Here is a 26,262-nt window from a genome sequence, read left to right as displayed (position 1 = left end):
CTCTACTGATGGTAAACTCGCCGCAGCGTGTGCTGATCCCTGCCACCTCCAGTATGTACAGTATAAGATGTTGCTCTGTGCCTCTAATGATAGTAAACTAGCTGCAGCTTGTCCTGATCTTTGCAACCTCCAATATGTACAGTATAAGATGTTGCTCTGTACCTCTAATGATAGTAAACTAGCTGCAGCTTGTCCTGATCTTTGCAACCTCCAGCATGTACAGTATAAGCTGTTACACGGTGTCGCCACTAATAGTAGACTATCTGCTGCCTCCAATATGTACAGTATGAGTTGTTACCCTGTGCCTGTACTGATAGTAAACTCGCTGCAGCGTGTGTTGATCTCTGCTGCCTCCAGTATGTACAGTATAACCTGTTACTCTGTGCCTGTACTGATCGTAAACTAGCTGCAATGTGTGCTGATCTTTGCTACCCCATGTATGTACGGTATAAACTGTTATTCTGTGCCTGTACTGATAGTAAACTAGCTGCAGGATATGCTGATCCATGAACAGTTCAGCACACACTGAGTACGGAGGAATATGTACTGACGAGTCTTTTTTTAATATCAATATTGAGTAACACACCAGCATTTTCATACTATTTAAAAATGGATGTGAAACCAGCTGTGGAAGTAAACTGCATTATTGATCAGAGCCTCGTTTTAAAGCATTTCAGCCAGAGGTAAGCATAAGTTTAGTAACACAGTGCTATAGTATCTGTAAAGGATTTGTCTTCTCGCTTTCCTGGCGTTTCAGTCACATTCTGGTCTGTTCCTCCATTACGGTCTTCTGATATTTCACTTCCTGTATACAATCCAACCAATCGCGTCTCACCTTCCAGCTGCCTGTCCTATCAGCAGCTGTGCAGTGTCCGCCGGCTGCACAGTGTCACATCGGGAGTGACAGACGCTGACATTGGGTTATTCTTTCTTCCAGAAGAGTTTTCTGAAGACGGATTTGTTGCGAGGCTTCAGGTCTGCGCTGTGGCGGGTCACCTGGGGGGCGGCGAAGGAGTGGCAGCGTCCACGGGGGAGGAGCGGCTCATCCAGGTAAAGCGTGACTGAGTAGCTGGGGGTCGGGTCCTGAGGAGCAGAGAATGACGCCATCTTCTGGTACATCACTGCAATGCAAACAATGCTGGGTCATGTGACTGCTGTTTTATGCTGGGTCATGTGACTAATGTTCTCATAATCAGCCAATAAGGGCTCACAACAAAAATGTTTTGAAATCAAAATGCGATTGTGTTTGCGATTTTGTTCAGGCTGTGAGAAACGCTGCAAAAATCCAAACTGCATGAGGTTTTTTAGTGGCATAAAAATCGAATTGCAACACAGTTTAAAATAGCACCTACAATTTCTATCTTAAACTCTGTGCGAAACAAAACCTAATCAGAGCTGCTAGGCACACACTATGAGATTTTCAGCAAATTTACTGTCAGATTGATTATTTCCAACATATCAATTTCCGACTGCTTTCTGTACACTGCGATCGGAAATCGATCGGAAAGTGTACGGAAATCAGATCGGACATGTTGGAAATAATCGATCTGACAGTAAATCTGCCAGAAAATCTCACAATGTGTACCTAGCATAAGGTTTGCTAGTAATGTGCTTATCTTCCTGGAATTTCTGTCTGATATGTTGCCTTCATTACCAAAAGGCTTACTAACTTATTTGAAGTAAGTTAGTTACTTTTGGAACTAACTTTCCAATACCAAATGCTAGGTACACACAATGAGATTTTCTGGCAGATTTACCTGCCAGATCGATTATTTCGATTGATTTTCCGATCGATCTCCACAGAAGTAAGCGGAAAGCGGTCAGTAAAACGATCGAAATTCAAATCGATCCGTCAGGTAAATCTGCCAGAAATGTGTATGGTGTGTACCTAGCATTAGACTGCGACATGCTATTAAAGTACACTCTAGTACATTTCAGTTTCAACTTCGTACCTTCTCCAGTATTTAACCATTTAGCAGCCAAATAAAATAAAACTTTATTTGGCTGCAGGGCGGAATTTTTCCTGCTGCTGGGGAAGTGTGTCTTTTCCAGCCTGGCAAGCTCTGTAGGGTGTGCAGCTTACATAGTATCGGCTTCTTCATCTTCCTCTTATGCAGCGATGTAACCCGACATGCCTTCTCGGTCATATAATGTGATCGGGATCCAGGATATCGTGTCAGTCTTACAGCACCACCCGGTGGTGGAAGAGGGGTAATGGAGGAGTCTCTACCATCAAACCCTCTTCCACCATCGGGTGGCTTCCATCATCCATGTTCCACCACCGGGTGGCGCTGTAACGCTGACACAGCCTTCTGGATCCCGATCACATGTCATATCATGTGATCAGATGTGATTGGGACCCAGAGGACCTGCTGGAAGTTCAGAGCCACCGGTGGAGGAAGGGCTTCTTCACACTATCAGCGTTTGATGATTTTTTTTTTTAAGCACTGCCGATTTTGCAAATCGCCCTAAAAGCGCTTGTGTAATCATTTCCTATGACAGCGTTCACATGTAAGCGTTTCAATTTCATTAAAATCGCAAACGCGCTACATGTACCATTTTCTGAGCGCTTTGGCTCAATGGAATGTATAGGGAAATCGCAAAGCGCTTGAAGAAGCGCTTTGTATTGCATTTTCTCGAGCGCTTTTATGAATAATACACTGTATTTATTCATTTCCGGGTTAAAGAGTTCACTGCCTGACAGTCAGGAAGTGAAAAAAATCATCGCTGAACAAAAGTGCTTAGAAAAGCACTTTTCTAATCGCAAACCGCAGGGAACAGCTCTTCAAAAATCACAGTATAAATCGCTCAGTGCTTGCGATAGCAAGGGTGGTGGGGGATGGTGGAAAGGTATTGCAGGGAGAGGGTGGAGCCTACAATTAAAGGTAATCTGTAGCAAAAAAAAATGTGCCCCTATTGGGTACTCCCCTTGGGAGGGGAAAGCCTCTAGATCCTAAAGAGAAACTATAATGACATGTAGAAGAATGCAGTAAATTATTCACTTTTACAGTCATTTTCAATTCCTATAGCTATATATTGCTGTATATTGGTATGTAGCCCTGACCACACGGTAATGTCACAGCCTAAGTTGTTTATATTTGCGAAATTCACCTCTCAGAGCATTCTGGGAGACCAGGTGTTAGTTTCACTGACTTTGGAATTCTCAAACACAAACAAGAGCTACACCTGACAGCACTAGATGTTGCCACCTTTGGTACATTTCACAATGTGAATCAGGAAGAGGAAATATTTTACAATGGGCAACCACCAACTAAATAATTTATAAATGAATATGGTAAAAAAAAATAAAAATGCTGTTTTATTCATTTTATTTTCACTAGAGTTCCTCCTTAAAGGGACTCCGAGCAGTGCAAAAACTATGGAAAGATGCATATCATTTTAAAGCTCTCTTTCTCCTCTTTCTGACGACCCCTAAATCGCCGCCCTATGCCTTTTAGTTTTCTCTATTTTCGCGATCGAAATCGCGGTCGCGGCAATTTCAATTGCGAAAATAGCGAAAACTAAAAGGCATAGGGTGGCAGTTTATATATCATTGGAAAGAGAAGAAAGAGAGCTTTAAAATTATATGGATCTTTCCATAGTTTCTGCACTGCTCGGAGTCCCTTTAAATCGCACGCAGGTCACACGATCTACCCAAATCCGCATACTGCAACTGATGTTTATAATGTGTGCTGAACTCTCACCAGAACTGAAGGAACGAGAGCGCCTCCTGCTGGCTGTTAGGCTCACATCAAACTCAGAGTCCCCGGTGTCTGGTGGTGGAGATCTCCTGTGATGAGCGTCCGCTCTGATACCTTCTGTGGAAAGAGAAAAGTGGGGACGGTCACTATATAGGCCTTGTGATGAATCCTCCGCTGATAGCTCACGCCACGGCTACTCACTGGCTGGTGTGCCCAATGGCTCCTCCTGGTGTAGCTTCATGCGCTGCTCCCCCGCCCCTCGTATTGGTACAGGCTGGCACAGCTCCGGTATCTGGGGGCCCCGCGGATCACCTCTGGGGTCAGAAATACAGGTAAGTATAGCAGACTATCCAGTGACCCCCAAATACCAGCACTATATCTTGTGTCACCCAATATGGGTCACAACTCTGTAACGATACCCAGTGCTCCTGAAACACCCAACTCCCTCCTAACCCCTATGTCTCCATCACTGTTAGATCTGTAATCATCTCATAATAAATATTTCAACTAAACCCCAACAGCCCACAATGGTCATGCCCGGCCCCCCCAACATTATATAACCACTCACCCCACAATGTTCATATCATGCATCCCCCAAACATTAGATCACCAGTCACTGTGTCCCTCACTGGTTTAAGGAATAATCCCATACCTAATGCTGCTAAATCCCAGCTCTGTAAGCCCCCCTCCCCCAGTAATCTCACCGAGAAGTGTCCGGCGGTGACCGAGTCCCCATTAGTGAGGTCTCCCTCAGCTGGCCGGAGTCTTGGAGGGCTGAAAACCACAGAAGACAACATGATGGAGCGATAAGTGATGTAGACCATGGCGGGGGTCTGCCTGAAGAATGGGAGGCATGAGCCCTCTCGCTATCAATTGCCCTCAGGACTCACAAATCACCATTTATTTTTATTGGATTTATATAGCGCCAACATATTACACAGCGCTGTACAATACATAAGATTACATACAATGATAATAGGGGTTGCAGACAACACAATACAGGTAATAAGCAGTAATACCAATGCCAGATGACACACTGGAGTGGCAGTCAAAGTCATTCAAGACCATGTTATTCTGTGGGTAGAATACACAAGGAGGGAGGGCCCTGCTTACAATCTAAGGGAGGAGGTGGTGACACTTTGGGAGGAGGACTGCTTTAACCTCCTTGGCGGTTAATTTTTTTTTTAAAAATGGGCAAAAATCCTTTTTTTTGTATTTTTTTTTTTTGTTTCATGTAAAGCTACCAGAGTGGTAGCTACATGAAACACCACTAGAGGGCGCATGTGGCCCTCTAGTGCGATCGTCGCCGGCATCAATAGCAAACAGGGGAGCGCGTATATAACGCGTTCCCCTGTTTGGCTTCTCCTGTTGCCATGGCGACGATCAGCATGACGTCATGGACGTCAGCTGACGTCATGCGCACTCGATCCAGCCCATAGCGCTGCCCGGAACTCATTGGTCCGGGCAGCGCAGGGCTCTGGCGGGGGGGGGGCCCTCTTTCGCCACTGCGTGCGGGCGATCGCCGCAGAGCGGCGGCGATCGAGCTGTGCGCGCGGCTAGCAAAGTGCTGGCTGCGCGCACAGCACTTTGAATGGGGCGAATCGCCCCAGCAGGCCCTGAGAAATCCTCCGGCGCGGCATAGCCCGAGCTCAGCTCGGGCTTACCGCCAGGGAGGTTAAGAGGTTCTTGGCAGAGAGAGGTCATCATTGAAGTGGGGTAGGCCTTCCTGACAAGGTAAATTTTGAGGGTTTGTTTGGAGGAGAGGGCAAGCCTGATGGGCAATGGGAGAGAGTTCCACAGGATGGGGATGGCTCTCTAGTAACGTCCTGTAGTTGTACATGGGAGTGCAAGATGTGTGCAGTGGTTAAGAGGAGGTCATTGGAGGAGCAGAGTGAGGTGCCAGGTGTGTATCTGCTGACCAGGTCAGATATGTAGCTCGGGAAGGATTTTATGTATAGATTTGTAGGCCAGGCATTCAATCTTGAAGCTGATTCTGAAGCAGACCAGCAGCCAGTGGAGGGATTTGTTGTGGAGACAGAGAGGATGGAGCCATATGAGGACCAAATATAAAATACATGTACAGATGCACACCAGAGGCACTACACATTTCTTATTTTCTATGTGGCAGCAGTGGTCACTTACACCTAGTATTAGTAACCTCACAACTCTGAAACAGGCTTTGGACTAGGCCATCTCTTAATGAGGGATTCTCAAAATTACCTTTATTCTTTTCAAAAGCACTGCCTGGTAAGGATCCATACAAGTCAAGGCTGTGCCGCTGCAGTCCAAGGAGTGCTTTTATAAATGAAGGAAACCTTGAAAATCCCCCATGAGGAGATTGACAGGTCCAGAATCGGTCAGTAAGAGGTTCAGAGATGTCAAATTATAATATTTTCTTTAGGCAACAGATACATAAGGGAAAGTGCAATTTACAGTGCATGTTACTCTGTGACTATTGTACATCTTATATGGTCTCTCTTTAAAGAGGAACTCCAGTGAAAATGTAATAAAAAGGTGCTTCATTTTTACAATAATTATGTATAAATGATTTAGTCAGTGTTTGCCCATTGTAAAATCTTTTCTCTCCCAGATTTACATTTTGACATTTATCACATGGCGACATTTTTATTGCTGGCAGATGGTGTCAGTGGAAGGAGATGCTGCTTGTTTTTTTGGCAGTTGGAAACCGCTGTAAACAGCTATTTCCCACAATGCAACAAGGCTCCCACAGTGCGATGTCAGAACCATGGTCCTGACATCACATTGTGGGAGGGGTTTCACAATATTAGCCATACAGAGCCCCCTTATGATCGGTTTGCGAAAAGGAAAAGATTTCTCATGGGAAAAGGGGTATCAGCCACTGATTGGGATGGAGTTCAATTCTTGGTTACAGTTTCTCTTTAAGATATGATATATTCATCATGGTAGCGTCTGGAGTTTCTGTGCCCCGGGTAGGACAACCTGCTGTCACCCACCCAACATCAACTTCACAAATACACAATGTATCTATAATGCTTAAAACTACATACCCATTTCCTCAAAATGAAGATGTCCCCTGAAAGTAAGCCCTAGAAGGGATTTCAAGCATGCTTGAAATATAAGCCCTACCCTGAAACTAAGACCTAGCAGCAGCGGTAAGGGTGAAAAGTATGGTAGATTGTGTTATTACTACAGCCAATGGTCTCACGGGTGGGACCATGATTTTGTCATAGGGCCAATCACTGCATTCACTGCTGCTCAGCGAGTGCAGTGATTGGCCCAGTAACTTAGCCATGGTCCAGCCTGTGAGGCCATCGGCTCCAGTAGAAAAAAGTTGCTGTACTTCTTCCTCAAGCTTAGAGGGAACGGACACCATCTGTTCCTATAGGCTTACATTGTGTCCAATTTGCAGCGTTTGCAGTCTGGTTGCAGAAAAATGCAGCAAGTCGGGACTTTGCGTTTGAGGTTTGGTGACGGTGTCATGCATTTGCATTGCGTTTGAGAGTATAAACGCATCCTACTGATAACATAGGATGCATTTACCATCTGTTTTTATGTTTAACTGCATTCCATAGCGTTTTTCTCTTTAGTGTAATTGGGTCCTTAGTATTTCTCTAGGTCTAGGTGGTCTGTGTCTAGAAACAGTCCTGTTTCATGTGACTAGGAAGGAGCTAAAATATGTTGTATTCTTGTTGTATTCTTCTGAGCTGTTTGACATTTCAGAGACATACAGTCAGTGTAGACTCAACATGAAGGCCTATTGAAAATTGAGTAAGTTGATTGATCTTCAGTGCAGCACAAAATTTTATGCAGATTATTTGAAAATGTCCGAATTCAATGAAAAGTGATTATTTCTGTCGAGCTGTGTGCAGCCCACGTGGATGTCTAGGATGGGTGTACTGACAGAGGGTAAAGTTTGCACCAATCAGGCGTGGGTCAGAAGGAACGCTTGGCGTTGCAGGGTGGAATGGCAGCCATGTTACTTTTGGCGCAGTCTCAAATGAATTGATGGAAGTGAATCAGGAAAGGGGTGCTTCATGAAGTAGAGCACAATTCTCCATTTCTCAGTCCATCCTAAACACTGGCATGGATATGCCCTCGAGGACTAGAGTTCGACACCTGTGCTGCAGAGCAGAGGTCTCCAACCACCGGTCCACAGCCCACTGCCGATACATGGGTTGTTTGCAGCCGGTCCACAGGTCTGTATGGAGGAGAGGGGCAACTATACTACCTATACTGGGGTAACTATACTCCCTATACTGGGGTAACTATACTCCCTATACTGGGGTAACTATACTCCCTATACTGGGGTAACTATACTCCCTATACTGGGGTAACTATACTCACTATACTGGAGTAACTATACTCCCTATACTGGAGTAACTATACTTCCTATACTGGGGTAACTATACTCCCTATACTGGGGTAACTATACTCCCTATACTGGGGTAACTATACTCCCTATACTGGGGTAACTATACTCACTATACTGGAGTAACTATACTCCCTATACTGGAGTAACTATACTTCATATACTGGGGTAACTATACTCCCTATACTGGGGTAACTATACTCCCTATACTGGGGTAACTATACTCCCTATACTGGGGTAACTATACTGGCTATACTGGGGTAACTATACTACCTATACTGGGGTAACTATACTCCCTATACTGGGGTAACTTTACTCCCTATACTGGGGTAACTTTACTAGCTATACCGGAGTAACTATACTCCCTATACTGGGGTAACTATACTCCCTATACTGGGGAAACTATACTCCCTATATTGGGGTAACTATACTCCCTATACTGGGGTAACTATACTAGCTATACTGGGGTAACTATACTCCCTATACTGGGGTAACTATACTTCATATACTGGGGTAACTATACTCCCTATACTGGGGTAACTATACTCCCTATACTGGGGTAACTATACTCCCTATACTGGGGTAACTATACTGGCTATACTGGGGTAACTATACTACCTATACTGGGGTAACTATACTCCCTATACTGGGGTAACTTTACTCCCTATACTGGGGTAACTTTACTAGCTATACCGGGGTAACTATACTCCCTATACTGGGGTAACTATACTCCCTATACTGGGGAAACTATACTCCCTATATTGGGGTAACTATACTCCCTATACTGGGGTAACTATACTAGCTATACTGGGGTAACTATACTCCCTATACTGGGGTAACTATACTTCCTATACTGGGGTAACTATACTCCCTATACTGGGGTAACTATACTCCCTATACTGGGGTAACTATACTCCCTATACTGGGGTAACTATACTACCTAGAAGGATGAGTAATGGATGAAATCCGAATGCCTTTGATTCGGATTTCATCCTCCTAATTAATGCACCTGAGCCTGTGTGGGGGGTCTTCTTTCATCCGTCCCACGGCGCCTCCCACGCTGCGCTCCAAGCCGCAGTCACGTGACTACAAACTCTTCCACCTTCAGAGTTGAAGGAGGTATTGTTTGTAGCCACGTGACGCTGCTTGGAACGCACGGATGAAAGAAGACGCCTGCTGGGTAAGTTTAAACACCCCCCCCCCATTCGGATTTCATCTGTTAGCATTCCAGAGATCATCACTGACTACCTATACTGGGGCAACTGTACAGGGGCTACCTACATACCAACACACTCCAAATCATTTTGCCGCCGCACCCGAACCGCCCCCACACACCTGGAACCCGCTGTGCACAAACACCAACCCCACCTACCCCCCCCCCCCCCCCCACACACACACACACACCTGGAACCCGCTGTGCACAAACACCACTCCCACCCACCCCCCGGTCCCCAGAGAAAAGTTTGGTCTCAATAGCAGTCCCCAGGCCAAAAAAGGTTGGGGACCCCTGCTGTAGAGGGAGGTTTGGCTCGGGTGTTACAAATAGCATCGCCACTACCACCCGCCCAGTCTCAGGCATTCCTGCCGTCACTCACCCTCCCTTCTGAATGATACTCACCTGCATTGTGACGGAGCTTGCACACCCATTCCTGCAGCAGGCTGGCGGTCAGCGCACGGAACAGGTACTCTGAGCCGTCCTGTAATCTGTGGAGAGAGAAAGCATCATACAATACAAGATGAGAGGGGGAGGGAAAACATGCCAGGGCTTCTCATACAGCAGCCAATCAGAAGAGGCCACACCTGTACTTCCTGTAATGATATTATAGGCCCAACGGGGTAGCCTAAATCTGTCCGTGCACAAGCTGATGTCATCCCTATCCACAATACGATCAATAACTGCCTGACTGGAAATCAGTAAGTGATCAGTTCACCACCATGCACCGCTTGATGATATTTTTAGCAGAAATCTGCCTGGGAATCAATAGAATTGCTGTTGTTGCTAACGTTATAGTGCCCGAAGCAGTACAAAGCTATGCAGCTGGAAGAGACTATGAATAAAAGGCATTGCCTGAAACCTGTCATTGTGTGCATGACATTCTGTACTACAGCACTGCATACAGCTCATCTCTGTCACCAACCTACCTACAGCAGGAGATTGATCCTTCTTTCATGAATCCCCCCCCCCCCCCCCCCCCGCACAGGAGAATGTAGACTTCTAACACGGCCAGCAGGCAAGGCAAATGATTTCGGTGCAACGCTTGGGTGATTGTTTCGGTACCAGCGCTGCCTGCTCGATTTGGGCGCCCGGATTTTAGGCTGGGCACCACACAAATTAGTAAAAAAAAAAGGGGGGGGGGGTAATTCGGCCGCCAGCAATAGCCAGTACCCGAATCGTGTTCCCAAGTTGCTACAACTTGGAGGGGGAATAGTAATTAGCGTGGGCCCGAAGTTTGTGCAGAAGCAAGGTGAGGCGTTTTTTGGTTCCTGTGCCATAATGGCCCACGCTGATGATGAATGGGCCCCCAGTTGGAACCTTCTTCTCAGGCACCAAACAGTAGACCCAACTGAGTCAGTCACAGCTCAGTGCAATATTGCAGGAATGTGCCTGCACCACAGTAGTCCAGTGACCCCAGCAGAGGGCACACACGCTCAACTACAGCAAGTGCAGCAGGCCAGACTGGAGGAGCTTTGGAGAGAGGATGGAGGGCTTTTTGCAGACAGGGGAGGAGGAGCTGCCAGGCTGTTACTAAAGGTAGTTAATGAGATGCAAATCATCCTGACTTGCATGCAAATTGTATGCGCCTTAGAGTTGGGGCAAATAAAATTGTCTGGAAGTGCATATGATTGGCCTGATTCCAAACGGGATACAATTTGCATAAAATGTTATCGTAATCAAAATTATTTGTATCTCATTTACCAACACCACCCCTTACATTGTCCAGAGAGTGGGGGAGCGGGGTGATGAGCACAATAGCATTATTAACATATAACATTATTAGCATTATTTAAAAAAAGAAAATCAAGATGGCAGCCACCATATTTGTCTGCCCACAGGTTTCCTCCAATCATGAAGCACTCCTCAGCATCTCATGAGATCTCACCGTAGCCGGAAGCAGTTGTTCCTCTTGGTGTAGTCTGATTCTGGGGTGCAGACGGCATCGGTGAGGTGCAGGGGGGGCGCAGACACGGGACTCTGTGGGACACACAGAAAACATTTTACTGCAATGGATTGTGTCCGAATAATTTGGCAAACAAAATCCCTCTAAAGGTGGTTTGTGTCTTCCTCAAACCTGAGTCGTGCCCCAGTAGCTGGGTAGACTAAAGGGTTTCCATCTCTGCTCTCTTCTGGGCAGGGAACTCTGATGTTCCTGGGCAGTGTTGGAGCTACTCCCCTTGTCTACTACCACATTGTCCATGTTGTTCTGGAAGTCTCACGGTATTTCAGCATGGATGCTGTTCCTGCTGCCACTATGTTCTGAGGGCTCTCTGTACCCCCCTCCCAAGCTAAACCCTCTAAAGTCCAGATTGGAGATTTCACAGATGGTCATAATGAACTTGGCAGGATCCTTTGAGACTTCCAGACAGACAGGCTGGTCAATAAACCAGACATCATGGTTGTAGACAACGACCTGAAGGCAGCACTGGTGATAGATGTAGCAGTGCAAAATGATGGCAACATCAGGAAGGAGGAGGAACATGAGAAGCTGGAGAAGTACTAAGACCTAAAAGAGGAAGTAGAGACAATGTGGACAGTGAAGACCACAGTGGTCCCAGAGGTGGTAGGAGCCAGTGGCGTAGCTAAGGAGCTGTGGGCCCCGATGCAAGTTTTACATTGGGGCCCCCCAAGCACTCTATACATAACAAATGATACAGAGCACCACAACCTGCCAATGTCAACTACAGTGTCAGAGGTGCAAGAAGGGGATGGGGAGCAGTTTGTTAATGATTACTACTATTTAAAGCATCTACAGAAGTGATTATTATGAGCACAGAACCAATAGAGAGCTAATACTGTAGCTGAGGGAAGGCCCCTTGGGGCCCCTCTGGCCCAAGGGCCCCGATGCAGTCGCTACCTCTGCAACCCCTATTGCTACGCCCCTGGTAGGAGCACTTGTGGATGTGACCGATAAGCTGGAAGAGTAGCTCCAACACACCCCATGAACAACATCAGAAACCTCTGTCCTGAGGAATGCAGTGCTGAGAACAGGTAAGATACCGCACAGATCCCTCAAACCTCTGAAACTACTAATGAAACCTCTGATGGAGACCCAGAAATGCTGGGGAAGACACATAAGATACAAACGAGAACAGAGTTTCCATTTCATATGGATAGATATTGTACTAAGCCTAAAAACAAAGTGAAATGGAAACAAATTCACTCTACAGCTGTACACCCTCTTTTCTCCTATCGCATAATGACACTGCCAGAGAGGCACACTCACCTTGGTGGAATGTTTTCGGTCATGGTAGAAGCAGAGGGTCCTTCTCACCAGCACTGCATGGAACATCCCCCAAGTGCGGTACGAGGCCTGTGGGCAGAAAAGCAGGAATTATGCCACTGGGGAGTATTCTGCAACACACACCTGGCACTTTCCTGGGTATGACTTGCATGTCACTCAGAGCCATTTATATTGTGTACAGGAAGTCTGGAGCAGGTCATCCTCCTTATCCCACCATATCTTGCTCACCTTCTTGCCTCCTGGCTGTAGGATGCATTTCTTCTCCAGGGAACCTTCCATCAGCTGATAGTCTAACTTACGGGGCACCTACAGGACAGAGAACACAAGATGGGGTCACACAGGTTTCCTTTATTGCAGTTCAGAACAAGATCACTGAGAATCCACACAAAAAATAAATTTTGTATCATGTTAACAAGTCTGATAGAGAAACCATATCACTCTGAATCCAAGAGCTAGATTCCTTTACCATGTTTTCTTAATAAGGGGTTGTTCTGCCTACAGCAGGGAGGTCATCTTCATTGTGGGAGACAGAAGACAGAAACTACTACAGGGAACAGCTCACTGTTGTAGGATCTGAGGAGCCACAAACTCCTGCAGGGAGATCTCATCATTGTGAGAGGGGAGGAGACACAAACTCCTGCAGGGAGATCTCATCATTGTGGGAGGGAAGGAGACACACACTACTGCAGGGAAATCTCACTATTCTGGGAGGTGAGGAGCCACAAACTCCTGCAGGGAGATCTCATCATTGTGAGAGGGGAGGAGACACAAACTCCTGCAGGGAGATCTCATCATTGTGGGAGGGAAGGAGACACACACTACTGCAGGGAAATCTCACTATTCTGGGAGGTGAGGAGACACAAACTATTGCAGGGAAATCTCACCATTGTGGCAGGGGAAGACACCAACAACTGCAGGGAGATCTCGCTATTGTGGGAGGGGAGAAGACAAAAGCGACTGCAAGGAAAGCTTATCATTGTGAGAGGAGTGAAGACAAACTAGTTATAGGAAACCTCAAAACTGGAAGTCTGTGGTTGAAATGGCAACAAACTGTTAATAAGATATTCACTAAATACTGGAATAAATATTTAAATTCACATGCAGTCTCACCAAACTATACCAATATAATATATACTAGGACATTAGGAGACAAGTACTCAAACACCACCACTCAAGCAAGGCCAACATTCTAGAGGTCTCATTATGTCTTACAAACAAGTATCCTCCCTCAGTCATTCCTCTTTGTTCTTAGTACAGAGCTACCATAGCCTGATAGAGGTTCTCCATTACAGCCATACACAATCCTTCTCACCGGGGCTTTGGAGGCCTCCGTTCCATTGGGATTGCTCTTCAAGGCTTGTAGTGCTGGTGCTGCTAGTTTCTGACAGTCTTCCCTTCTACTACTGTCTGTACAGGTGCCAGAAAAGACCACTCTTTGCTCTTGGCTCCAGCTGGGTTCTCCTGTTAGCTCAGTCTCCTCACTCATTGGGTCTGCATGTAAGACAGCCGAGGTTGGCAGAGTGAATGTGGCCACCAGCACATTTGGCTCAGACTTCATCACAACTTGGCTTCCTTTGAAATTTAATGTCCCCGGTTTGACTCTACTCATGTGGTCTGAGTCTGCTGTTTTCAGTGGTACAGCATGAGGTTTCTTTGTAGGGCTCCCTAGTTGCCTCTTCTTTGCATTATTCCAGATGTCTTCCAGCTCCTCCTCATCCTTCTCAAGGAATTCTTGATCAGGATGGAGAACTTCAGGAAAGGAATGAGGGATGGCCTCGTGGCATGTCCTCTTCTCAGGGCTGCTATTTATAGTCTGGGGCTCATGTAACGTTCTGGCTTTCTCACCGCAGATACTGAAAAACTCTACATAGGTAGAACCATGGTCTGAGTGTTCGGACTTCCTGTCAGTGCTGCCATAATGATTCAAGCTATCTTCTGTCTTGGGGAGGACAGTAAAAGCACTAGATCCAGACCCATCTGGACAGTTGGTAGGAGAACTGTCCACTTTGGAGGCAGCTGCACATTGCGTTTCAGCTAATATTAAGTCATTTCTTCTTTTGTTCCACTCAGGTTCCAGGTGATGGAGGACATCAATTGGGGAAAGCCTATTTATCTCAAAATTAATAAAGTCATCATTTAGATCTTCTAATTCTTGCAATTTCAAGCCTTCAACAGACCTGCCATACCCATGTATGTTATGTCTGCAATATCCAGGACTATTTGCTAAGGCTTCAATCCATGATTTTGCACATGGTGACGGTGATGTTTGCATAGCCTCTATAATGACACCATCTACTTTGTATGGTTCTTCATCTGCTACTTCCGACTCTGAAAAATGAGGCGATTTTTTGTCATCTACAGAGACTATTCTGAGTGACTCTCGAATGTTGTCCACAAGACTTGGCTCCTTGGTGAGCTCCAGAGTCAAGACAGAACCTAAAGCCACGTGTGGACATGCAGTCTGGGGTGAAGTGTGGGTAGAGTCGAGGTTCTTCTCTTCTGCTTCCCTAAAGTCTGACCTTGGTAGAACGCATTCAGCATTAATGTCCTTTGTAAGCGGGTTTTGTACATAATTTACACAATTTTCAAATCCAACTTGTGGGCTGGTTCTATCTAACTTTGGAGGCCAGGTGGAAGTTTCAAACTTGAGGCCCTCATCCATGTTGGGCTTCTCATAGGGGTAAAGATCCATAATGCCTTCCACTGTACACCTCTGTGCTTTTTCTTTTCTCTTCAAGCTACTAAAAAGTAAGCTAGATCTCTGTTTTTTAGAAGAGTCATTTTCAGGCATCAAATCAAACTGCTCCGATGAGCGAATCTTTTTGGATGGCCGCGGAACGGTGAAGCTTTGGCACATTTCAGGCGGTCTTTCACTTTCTTTCACATGCAAATAGGTGCTTACCTGTGAATGTATAAAGTGAGGAGTGAGACCCAATGAGTGGATGAAGGACACAAAACACAACCAGGACAGACTGAGGAAGAGTGGTAGAGAAACAGACAGGACAGGCTGAGGAGTGACAGAAAGAAAACTTCACAGGGCTGAGTAGTGACAGAGAAAAAGCCGGATGGACAGAGCGACAGTCAGGACTGGCTATGGAGGATTGACAGAGAGACAGCCAGGACAGGCTGAGGAGGAGTGACAGAGAGACAGTTAGGACTGGCTGTGGAGTGATAAAGAAACAGCCAGGATGGGCTAAGAAGTGATTGAGAGACAACCAGGACAGACTGAAGAAATATGACAGAGAGACAGCCAGGACAGACTGAGGAGGAGTAACAAAGATAAAACCACAACAGGCTGAGGAGTGACAGAGAGAAAGCTAGGATGGGAGGAGTGATAGAGAGACAGCCAGCACAGGCTGATGAGGAGTGACAGAAAGACAGCCAGGACATGCTGAGGAGTGACAGAGAGAAAGCCAGGACAGGTGGAGGAGTGACAGAGACAGCTAGACCGGGTGGAAGAGTGATAGAGGGACAGCCAGAACCAGCTGAGGAGGAGTGACAGAGAGACAGCCAGGGGAGGCTGAGGAGTGAGAAACAGCCAAAAGAAGCTGAGGAGTGAGTGAGAGACAGCCAAGCCAGGACAGACTGCTGGTGTGTACACACTTGAAAGATTAATGAAAGATCTTAGACGAATTTTACCACCTTCCATGTAGTATGAGAGTCATACTCTACACAGTCTATTCTATTGAGCTGAACTTCCCATCAAATGAAAATCTTTGCAAGATGCTGTACACAAAGATGCTGTACACATTCCAAAGATCAGTATCTGCAAAATGCATTCATAGTCTATGATATCTGCAGATCCTCATACACACCTTGTTTAACAGACATTCATCTGCAGATTAGATCCACCAGGATGAATCTTCAGATCTGCAGATTGTCGGATCTGCAGATGACTGTCTGATCTGCATATGAATGTCAGTTAAACAAGGTGTGTATGAGGATCTGCAGATATTATAGACTATGAATGCATTTTGCAGGAACGGATCTTTTGCAGGAACAGATCTTTTGCAGATGCTGATATTTTGAATGTGTACAGCATCTTTGTGTGCAGCATCTTGCAAAGATTTTTATCTGATGGGGATTTCAGCTCAATAGAATAGACTGTGTAGAGTATGGCTCTCATACTACATGGAAGGTGGTAAAATTGGTCTAAGATCTTTCACTTATCTTTCAAGTGTGTACACACCATAAGGAGAAGTGACAGAAAGACAGCCAGGATGTAGAGCAGGGGTCTCAAACTCAATTTACCCGGGGGCCGCAGGAGGCAAAGTCAGGATGAGGCTGGGCCGCATAAGGAATTTCACAATCGCGGCGCATCGCCGCCTCTGCCCGCCCCTCTCTTTCTTCACAGAGAGGGGCGGGGAGAGGCGGCGATTGACATCAGGAGGGGCAGAGCTGAAGCTAAAAGCTCTGCCCCTTCCAGGAAATGCCGGCGGATTGCCCCCCGGGCGATTTGGGGGCTCTGCAGCCCTTGTTTAGCGGCAGGGATGCAGCGGATTACTTGGGAGCACTGAAGCGAACTATAAGGAAGCTTTTGCCAGCGAGGGCCACAAAATATTGTATCGAGGGCCGCAAATGGCCCACGGGCCGCGAGTTTGAGACCCCTGAAGTAGAGTGACAGAAAACAGACACAAAGATGTGGAAAAAAGGAGTAATTAGAAGAACCTGAAAAGAGAAGTGGATATGAATGATGAGGAGGGGGAAGGGATGAAGATAACAGGAGAGGACAGAGATGGCAAAGAGATTTAATAAATGAGACAGACCTGGGTAAGAGACTTAATGATTTGTGAGACAGACCTGAGTAGGAAAAAAGCAATGAGTGAGACAGGCTGGGGTAATGGAAGAGATGATGAACTGATGAGTGACATGTACTGCAGTGATGGAGGAGGTGGTGGGCGAGACAGGCTCAAGTAATGAAGGGGTGAAGCAGTAAAGGTATTATGGACTAAAGAAAGAAAGTGAAGGGTAATAAACAGGTGAAGGGTAAAGGTGGCCATACATCAGGCAATGTGTAGGCAGATCGATCATGTGACAGATTTCTCTATGATCGAATGTTGTCAGATAGAGATCTATTGCATGCCCATACACTGCAGACCGATTCCATATAGATTTCAGCAGGATGCCGCCTCTGCCGCCTGCCTGGCCGCCCACCAAGTGTAAATGCCCCCCAGTGCCCTTGTAGTGTAAAACCTCCCCTTTCCCGCCTTCACCCCCGTGTTTGCCATTACCTCAAGTGCCATGTGGCACCAGTGATGTCACGGATAGGTTAGACACTGCACATGGGCACGGGGAGATATTACACTTCGGTGGACAGCAGCTGGGGGTCTATCACTTAAGTCAATTGCAGTTACTGCCGCGCACCTAATCGAGCACCCCTGACAGATTTTCCAGCCAAATCAGCGATCGGGCAGACATGTGCAGCATCGGTTTGATAAAAGGATCGAATAGGATGGTTGTTTGGCCTGCGGTATCGCTAGATGTATGAGCACCTTCAGGTAGACTAGAGTAATAAAGGGGTGGTAGAAGAATGAAGGGTATATCCAGTATCCCCTCTCTCCACCCCTATATCCAGGACCCCCCCTTCCCCTCTCCCTCTATATCGAAGGACCCTCCTCCTCTATATCCAAGACCCCCTTCCCCCTCTACATTCAAGACCTCTTCCCTCCACCTCTATATCCAGGGCCCCCTCTCTCCCCGTCTACATCCAACACCCCCTCCCTTCACCCCTATACCCCCTCTACCACCTCTATATCCAGGACCCCCACTCTCCCCCTCTTTACTCAGGACCCCCTCTCTACTCCTCTATATCCAGGACCCCCTCCCTCCACCTCTATATCCCACATCCCCTCCCCCTCTATATCCAGGACAAACTCCCTCCACCTTTATATCCCACATCCCCTCCCCCTCTATATCCAGGACCCCCTCTCTCTATATCACAGGTGTCGAACTCCAGGCCTGGAGGGCCAGATCCATGGCCATGCCAGTGTTTAGCATGGACTGAGAAGAAGAGGAATGTATTCTACCTGATGGACGACACCTTTCCTGATTTAGACCCATCAATTAATTTGAGCTGTGTCAAAGATGTGTGAGGATCTCGGCCCTCGAAGGACTGGTTTGACATGCCTGCTCTATATCAAGGACAAACTCCCTCCCCCTCTATATCCCGCATCCCCTCCCTCTTCCTCTATATCCAGGACCCCCTCGCTCCACCATTATATTTAGGACCCCTTCCCTCCTCTTTTATATCCCACATCCCCCTTTATATCCCAGACCTCCTTCCTTCATCACAGCAGGTGAAGAGTTTTCTGTATAATATTAAAGTCTACAGCATCACAACACACAAGAAAAAAAATCAGTTTATTAGAGACTCCATGCTCTAGCCCTCCTCCCACCATGGAGAGTTCAGTATGATTCAGCAAAAGGGTTAGCAAGCCACACACCATGCTGTTACCAAGCACTGCACAGCGCCCCCCGCAGGAGGGTTACCTCTTCCGCCACAGGAAGTGACACTCTTTTCTTGCGCTTTAAGCTACCGAATGTCCCCCCTATGAACCCCTGACAGCGTTTCCAGAAGGATTTGGGGGGTGATGGCTGGCAAGAGGAGCACAGAATGAACAGGAGGACGTTAGAAGCCAGGAAGACAGAAAACAATTAGCGTAGAAAGAAGCGGCTTCAGGCGTAAATAGTGCAAGTCACACCTATGAATAGGCGATCACGACACCTGCGCAGGTATACAGTTGCCAAATACTGTATGCACACTGTCTATGCCAAATTCAGACCTGGAGATCGCAGGTACCAACAAAATAATAAACTTAACCTGATGAAGTGGCCTATGTTTCACGAAACATATCAGTCCAGATGAAGAGGTCTATGTTCAACAAAACATGTTGCTTCAGATGGAAATGGGTGGGAAATGTTCCTAAATAGCCAGTGAGAGTACCAGGGTGGTAAACAGTCCTACTCTAACCAGTGAGTGTACCAGAGTGGGGTACATATGGAAACATGCTGCACTGGACAAGGCTAGTTTCACAGCATGAAATGCAGGTGACTGCATGTTATTGCTGCAGTGCAAAGCCATTGTACTTGTGTCTATGTGGGTTTCCTCCGAGCACTCTCAGTGTTCTCCCAAGGCTCTTTTAGCCGGGTGCTCCACCCAGCTAGTTTTGGTGAGCACCCGGCTGCCATCGGTTCACCTCCTCATCTGCTGTAAGCAGAAGTGTGTAGAGAAACGCCGGCCCTGCATTTCTCTCATCTCACCCCACCCAGCTACTTTTTCATGTCACCCGGCTACTTTTTAATACCACCCAGGTGGAGAACACTGTCTCTGGTTTCCTCCCAAAAGCATACAGAAAAGTTAAAGCCAGATTTGTTAAGGTTAAACTTGGTGTTTGATGCACGCATACATTTTCTTGTGGTAAGTAAAGTTAAAGGTCTTCCCCATAAAATTGGCACTAGACTATGATAGACATATGTACTGGATATATGACTATAGTAGGGATTAGATTGTGAGCTCCTCTGAGGGACAGTCAGTGACATGGCTATGTACACTGTAAAGTGCTGCAGAAGATGTCAGTGCTACATAAATACATAGGGCCTGATTCACAAAGCGGTGCTAACAGTTAGCACCGTGGTGAAAAGCCCTTTATCACGCCTAAACTCTGTTTAGACATGATAAGTTTAGGTGTGATAAGTTTAGGCATGATAAGTTTAGGTGTGATAAGTTTTTAGGCGTGATAAGTTTAAGCACCAACTGGGTTAGCACCGCAGTGCACAGCTGATCAAAAGTTTTGCACTAGCAAAGTCTGGTGCACTTTGCATAGAGTTTAATGGCGCTGCTTTGCGTGCGGGACTTTGCGCGCGTAATAAACTTATCTAAACTTAGCATGCCTAAACTTATCACACCTAAACTTATCATGCCTAAACTTATCATGCCTAAACTTATCATGCCTAAACTGAGTTTAGGCATGATAAAAATGGTTATCACGCCTAAAGTCTTTAACTGGGTTATCACCGCTTTGTGAATCGAGCCCATAATAATAATATGGTAGGACATTAGACTATGACTATGGGACGATTAGATTATAAACTCCTCAGTCAGCGACATGACTATGTACTCTGTAAAGTGCTGCAGATGTCAGTGCTATATAAATACATAATAATAATAATAATAATAATATGGTAGGACATTAGACTGTGACTGTGGTAGGATTAGATTGTAAGCTCCTCTGAGGACAGTCAGTGACATGACTGTGTACTCTGTAAAGTGCTGCAGATGTCAGTGCTATATAAATAAATAATAATGTTAATATAGGACATTAGACTATGACTATGGTAGGATTAGATTGTGATCTCCTCTGAGGACAGTTGGTAATATAAATGATTCAGTACAATCTGTATATTATGTGGGAAATGTCAGATTTATATAACTGCATAAGAATTATTATTATTATTAACCCTCATTACTCCTGTCCACCCTTTATAGGCTTCTTACCACAAGTGGCTCCTCCTCCTCCATTTCTGCCATATCTGATGCTATTGGCAATGCTTTGGGTTCCAGCCACAAGGGTCCACCAGCGCACTTTCTGGGGCCGTCATCCTGAAGCTCTGCCCCATCCTCCATGTCCATCCCCTCTGACAATCTGAGAGGTTGCTGGAATAAGATGGGGCTCAGGGCCCTCCTCCGATACCTGCGCCGCACAGGGCCCCTCAGAGGAGGGGGAGCAGGATCGGGGGTGGCGGCCTCATCCGCTGGGTGTTCCGCCTCCTGCGGTTGTAGAGCTTTGTGGGGGGGCAGCACACCATCCTGCAAAGGAGGAAACATTGCATTTTATTCACCCCTCCACTGCTGCCCTCTGTGCACACAATCTATGGATTGATCACTAGGGATGGTCAACCACATGCTAAAAATTCAGAGTTGATACAAATGTAATGCAAATTTATTCAACTTGGAAGTTAAACACATCATTACATGCCATGCATCTCATTGACCAGCCCTACTATATCAAACCAATGAAACTGAACCAACATTCTTCATCTCATTATGCACCTTCCATCAGATTGCAAGCTCTTCAGTACCGCACAGAAGGGGGCAAGCCGGATATAGACTGAGAATGAAATGTCTGTGGGTCTTTGTCAAATTTTACATTCATTGAAGGACCACTATCATGAAAATAATCTCCACCTATGAGAAAGCTCGATAAAGGTGTCTGTCCCCGCCCCCAGGTGACACATACTGCTGTATAATGTAAAGATGTGATTTGGGGCGTGGTGTGCCCATCTCTGATTGGTCACTGACCTCCTCTGGCTGGGTGGACTCTGCAACTTCCTTGCTTCTCATTCGCTGAGCCTTGTTTCCCATGATGCTCTGGTGTTTCTGGCATCTCCATCTCATCAGCACCCAACTCAGCATTCCCTGCAACTCTTCCAGGCGCTCTTTTATCTGTAGAGGGGTCAGTATATTACTCAAACACGTCATCATTGGGGTGAATCAATGCATCATTTTCCTATCTAAAGAACTTTAAAATCTTGGTACTTACGTATTAAGCAGTCCAGGCATTTTTGCACATTTAGGAAAACTATATACAATGTTTTGATAGCGTCAGCATCTCAGATTACAGCCTGTAATCTCATTTATCAGATGTGCTCTGGCACCTCTGAGGCTACGTGTGCGGTGCGATTCCGTTGCGGGAAACGCGTAAACAAATTTGCATGCAGATGCGAATTTGTACCTGTTTATATGCAAATTTTAATGCGAAAAACTTATTTTTGTAAGTATGCCATTTTAACCATGTCAGTGCCTGTGTGCTCTTACATTAATTTTACGTGAAAACTTGCGTGAATTCACATGGAAAATTCGCATGGCGAAAATGCATGCGATTTTCCTAATAATTAAATTACATGCAAATCGCACACTATGCTGGTGGTGTGCGAATTCTGATGGTTCTGCTGTGCAGATTTTTTTGCTAGTGGAAACAGGCCCATTGATGTGTATTGGTTAGGCCAGGCATGGGCCAACTTGGCCCTCCAGCTGTTAAGGAACTACAAGTCCCACAATGCATTGCAGGAGTCTGACAGCCACAGTCATGACTCACAGGGCCGGCCCTAGACTTTTTGCCGCCTGAGGAAAAAATGATTGCTGCCGCCGCCCCCCGTGGGGGGGACCACCGCCGCCGAGCTGGAGGGGTAGCGGGCAGGGCGGGGGTATTGGGCCTAGCGGCGGGGAGGGGGGTCGGACCCCCTCCTCCCTCGCCTGGGTCCCCCGTCCTCCGCTCCCCTCCAGCCTTAAATAGATAAGAAGCGCAACTCGTAAGAGGCAGTGGGCGGGGAGGACTCACCTCTTCCTCGCTCGATCCAGCGTGCGCTCCACTGACGTCCCTTCCTGCAGCGCCGTCCACTTACAATACAGTGGGCGGCGTTGCAGGAAGTGACGTCAGTGGTGCGCACGCTGGATCGAGCGAGGAAGAGGCGAGTCCTCCCCGCCCACTGCCTCTTACGAGTTGCGCTTCTTATCTATTTAAGGCTGGAGGGGAGCGGAGGACGGGGGACCCAGGCGAGGGAGGGGGGGGTCCGACCCCCCTCCCCGCCGCTAGACCCAATACCCCCGTCCTGCCCGCTACCCCTCCAGCTGGGCGGCCGGCTCCTGCACCCACCGATGGGCGGTTACCGCCCCTAGAAATTTGCCGCCTGAGGCAAAAGTTTCACCCCGCCTCATGAGCGGGCCGGCCCTGATGACTCATAAAGGCAAATGTATTGTGGGACTTGTAGTTCCGTAACAGCTGGAGGGCCGAGTTTGCCCATGCCTGGGTTAGGCGAATCTGCATGCAGAAAATGCATGCGAATTTGCGGCGCTAGTGGAAACGGGCCAGATTCGATCGCATCCTGCCACAGGTTACTTCCGGAGGTCCGCGTGCGGCTGTCTGAATCGGATGCCTGCAGCGGATATCTGCAGTATGCCATCCATAATTATCCCGGGTCTCATCGCAAATGTAAATTCGCTTGCAATGGAAACTACTCCATTGAGATGCATTGGCTTCAGGTTTGATGCGATGCAAATTTGTGACTAGTGGAAATGGGCCCTTAGTGGAATAAATAAAAAGCTCATAGGAATTTACAGTGTATTAAATGAAGAATGAACACATTTCCTTTCATAATAAATTATTGTAGTACAGAACTAAAGACACAGGAAACAAGTGAAATTAGTAGCCCTAAGGGCCCTTTTACACTTAATCAGTTGCTCTCAGTTATAACTAAAAGAAAACGGATTTTCAAAGTAATGCCCATGTTTTCCTATGGTCTCTTTTACACTTAACGCGTTTTAACTGAAAACTTCTTCCCAATGCACTGCTATGGAAAAAACGTATACCAATGGGCACTAATGCATACTAACGCATACCAACTAATTAAGTGTAAACGGGGCCTTAAGGGCCCTTTTACACTGGCATATTGCGTTGGCCTGGTTTCGCCGCAGGCCAACGCTATACCAATGAAAGTCTATGCGGCCTTTCATACCGACATGGTGCGACGCGATGGAAGTGACTTTTCACCAAATCCCCCACGCGAGCGCATACCTACATTACCGTTGATTCACACTGCAACGTGCAGCGGGCCAGTCATGTAAGAGTCATGTAAATATACGTCAATGTGTACATTTAAAAACATCTCTATTTAATGTTGCGGCGCGCATGCGCGGACGTGTATTTTAGCAATACACTTCCGCGCAATTCCTTTCTTCGGCCACAGAAAGAGAGCGCTAGAGAGCCTCAGTTCCTGCTTGGCCTGCTGCCAGATGGGGATTAACGCGGTAATCCCAGAAGGTTTTTTTTTTGGGCCTGGCATAGCACCAAAATGCCAGTTAGTGTGAAAATGGCCTTAGCCTCCCCCCTCCTCACTTTATCTCTCCCCTCCTTAATCCCTAACCTTAACCCACCCCTCCTTATCCCCAACCCTTATCTCCCCCTTCCTTAACCCCTAACCTTAACCTTTAACCTGCCCTCCTTAACTCCTAACCTTAACCCTACCTATATTTAACCCCTAACCTTAACCCTTAAGCAAATTTTCCCTCCTTAACCCGTAACCTTAACCTTCCCCCTTAACCCTCAACCCTTAACCTCCCCCTCCTTAACTACTAACCTTAACCCTCTCCCTCTCCTTAAGCCCTAACCTTAGAGGTGGGAAGGTTAGGGATAATGTTAGGCATTAAAGAGGAACTCCAGCCTAAACAAACATACTGTCATTAAGTTACATTAGTTATATTAATTAAAATAGATAGGTAATATAATCTCTTACCCACACTGTTTTAAAAGAACAGGCAAATGTTTGATTTCATGATGGCAGCCATCTTTTTGGTTGAAAGGAGGTGACAGGGAGCATGAGACACAGTTCCAACTGTCCTGTGTCCTGAGCACCTCTCCCAGTTGCTAGACAACGTGAATAACAACATAGGAAATCCCATCATGCTCTGCACAGCATCAGGGGAAAAAAGCCCGGTTTTTTTTTCTTTGATGGGTGGAGCTTAGCTAAAAATGCAGCTAAAAATGATGCTTTGGTAAGAAAAACAAAGTTCGGATGCTGTGAAACTGTTAAAGAAACACCAAGCCTTTTCAGTTCTGCTGAGTAGATTTTTAGTCCGGAGGTTCACTTTAAGGTGGGGGCTTAAGGGTTAGAGTTAAGGTTAGGTGTTAAGGAGGGGGCAGAGAGATTAAGGTTAGGTGTTAAACGCGGGGAGGAGGGGTTAAGTGTTAAAGAGGAGAAGGTGAAGGGTTAAGGTTAAGGTTAGGAGTTAAGGATGGGGTAGGTGAAGGGTTAAGGATAGGGGATAGGAAGGGAGGAGGTAAGTTTTGGGGTTAAGGGTTAGTAGTTAAGGTTAGGGATTAAAGGGAGGAGGTTAATGGTTAGGAATAAGGTGGAGGTTAAGGAGGGGAAGGGGGGAGGTTAAGGTTATGGGTTAAAGAGGGGGGTAGGTTAGGGTTAAGGTAAGGAGGGGGGGAGGTGAAAGGTTAGGGTTAAGGTTAGGGATTAAGGGGGAGGGAGGTTAAGGGTTACTAATTATACTAAACTATTTTTTCCCTGTATTTCTAGTTATGTATTCTAATTCATTATGTAAGGACCTTTGTTCATTCTTCATATCCAGGAAACCTGGAGGAAAAAAAAAAAGTTTAACTTACGTGGGGCTTCTACCGACCCCCTGCAGACATCCTGTGCCCACGCTGGGACAAAACGATCCTCCAGTACCCTGCCACGGCTCACTTTTGTTACCGCCAACTTACAAGTCGATGGCCACTGTGCCAGTGCGGCCCTGGCTCCCCCCTCACTCCCGCTCACGATGCGGGGAGCGTCCTGCGCAGGTGCAGTACGAGAAAACCTTGTACTGCATCTGTGCAGGACACTCCTGGCGACGTGTGTGGGAGCTCCAACCCAGGCCGCGCAGGCGCAGTGGCCTGCCGACTGAGAAAATTAAAGTGAGCCGCGGCAGGGGAGCGGAGAATCGCTTTGTCCTGACGCAGGCACAGGACTTCTGCAGGGGGCCGGTAGAACCCTTAGGTAAGTTAAACTATTTTTCTTTTTCCACCTTACAGGTTTCCTTTAAACAGTGTTCCTCAACCCTGTCCTCAAGGCCCACCTACACTGCATGCTTTGTATAAATCCACAGAGGTAGTAAAAGTGTACCAGAGACTAACCCATAAAAGATTTATACATACCTGGGGCTTCCTCCAGCCCCATCCGCACAGATCGCTCCCGAGCCGCAGTC

At 46.7% G+C, this 26,262-nt stretch overlaps 1 protein-coding gene across 8 annotated transcripts in view; it reads right to left on the bottom strand.

The window, feature by feature from the left end:
- Positions 1-544: 544 nt before the first annotated feature.
- Positions 545-26,262, bottom strand: part of LOC137504345 (spectrin beta chain, non-erythrocytic 5-like) — a 76,746-nt gene continuing 51,028 nt past the window's right edge. For 4 of the 8 annotated variants that reach the window (XM_068232638.1, XM_068232640.1, XM_068232642.1 and 1 more), the window contains 11 exons: positions 21,811-21,954; positions 21,007-21,318; positions 13,825-15,414; positions 12,741-12,818; positions 12,495-12,581; positions 11,154-11,245; positions 9,671-9,756; positions 4,406-4,475; positions 3,903-4,015; positions 3,705-3,818; positions 545-1,121 (listed from right to left, as the gene is read on the bottom strand). In XM_068232638.1, coding sequence (XP_068088739.1) covers positions 922-1,121; positions 3,705-3,818; positions 3,903-4,015; positions 4,406-4,475; positions 9,671-9,756; positions 11,154-11,245; positions 12,495-12,581; positions 12,741-12,818; positions 13,825-15,414; positions 21,007-21,318; positions 21,811-21,954 — 2,886 coding nt within the window. In that variant the 3' untranslated portion in view covers positions 545-921. Of the gene's footprint in view, positions 1,122-3,704; positions 3,819-3,902; positions 4,016-4,405; positions 4,476-9,670; positions 9,757-11,153; positions 11,246-12,494; positions 12,582-12,740; positions 12,819-13,824; positions 15,415-21,006; positions 21,319-21,810; positions 21,955-26,262 lie in introns of those variants that run through there. The other 4 variants (XM_068232641.1, XM_068232645.1, XM_068232643.1 and 1 more) reach the window with 4 other exon arrangements.

This window comes from Hyperolius riggenbachi, chromosome 4 (genome assembly GCF_040937935.1).
Source record: "Hyperolius riggenbachi isolate aHypRig1 chromosome 4, aHypRig1.pri, whole genome shotgun sequence".
In the NCBI taxonomy this organism is placed as follows: Eukaryota; Metazoa; Chordata; class Amphibia; order Anura; family Hyperoliidae; genus Hyperolius; species Hyperolius riggenbachi.
Note: the sequence above shows the minus strand (reverse complement) of the source record. Positions and strands in the feature narration are given on the sequence as shown.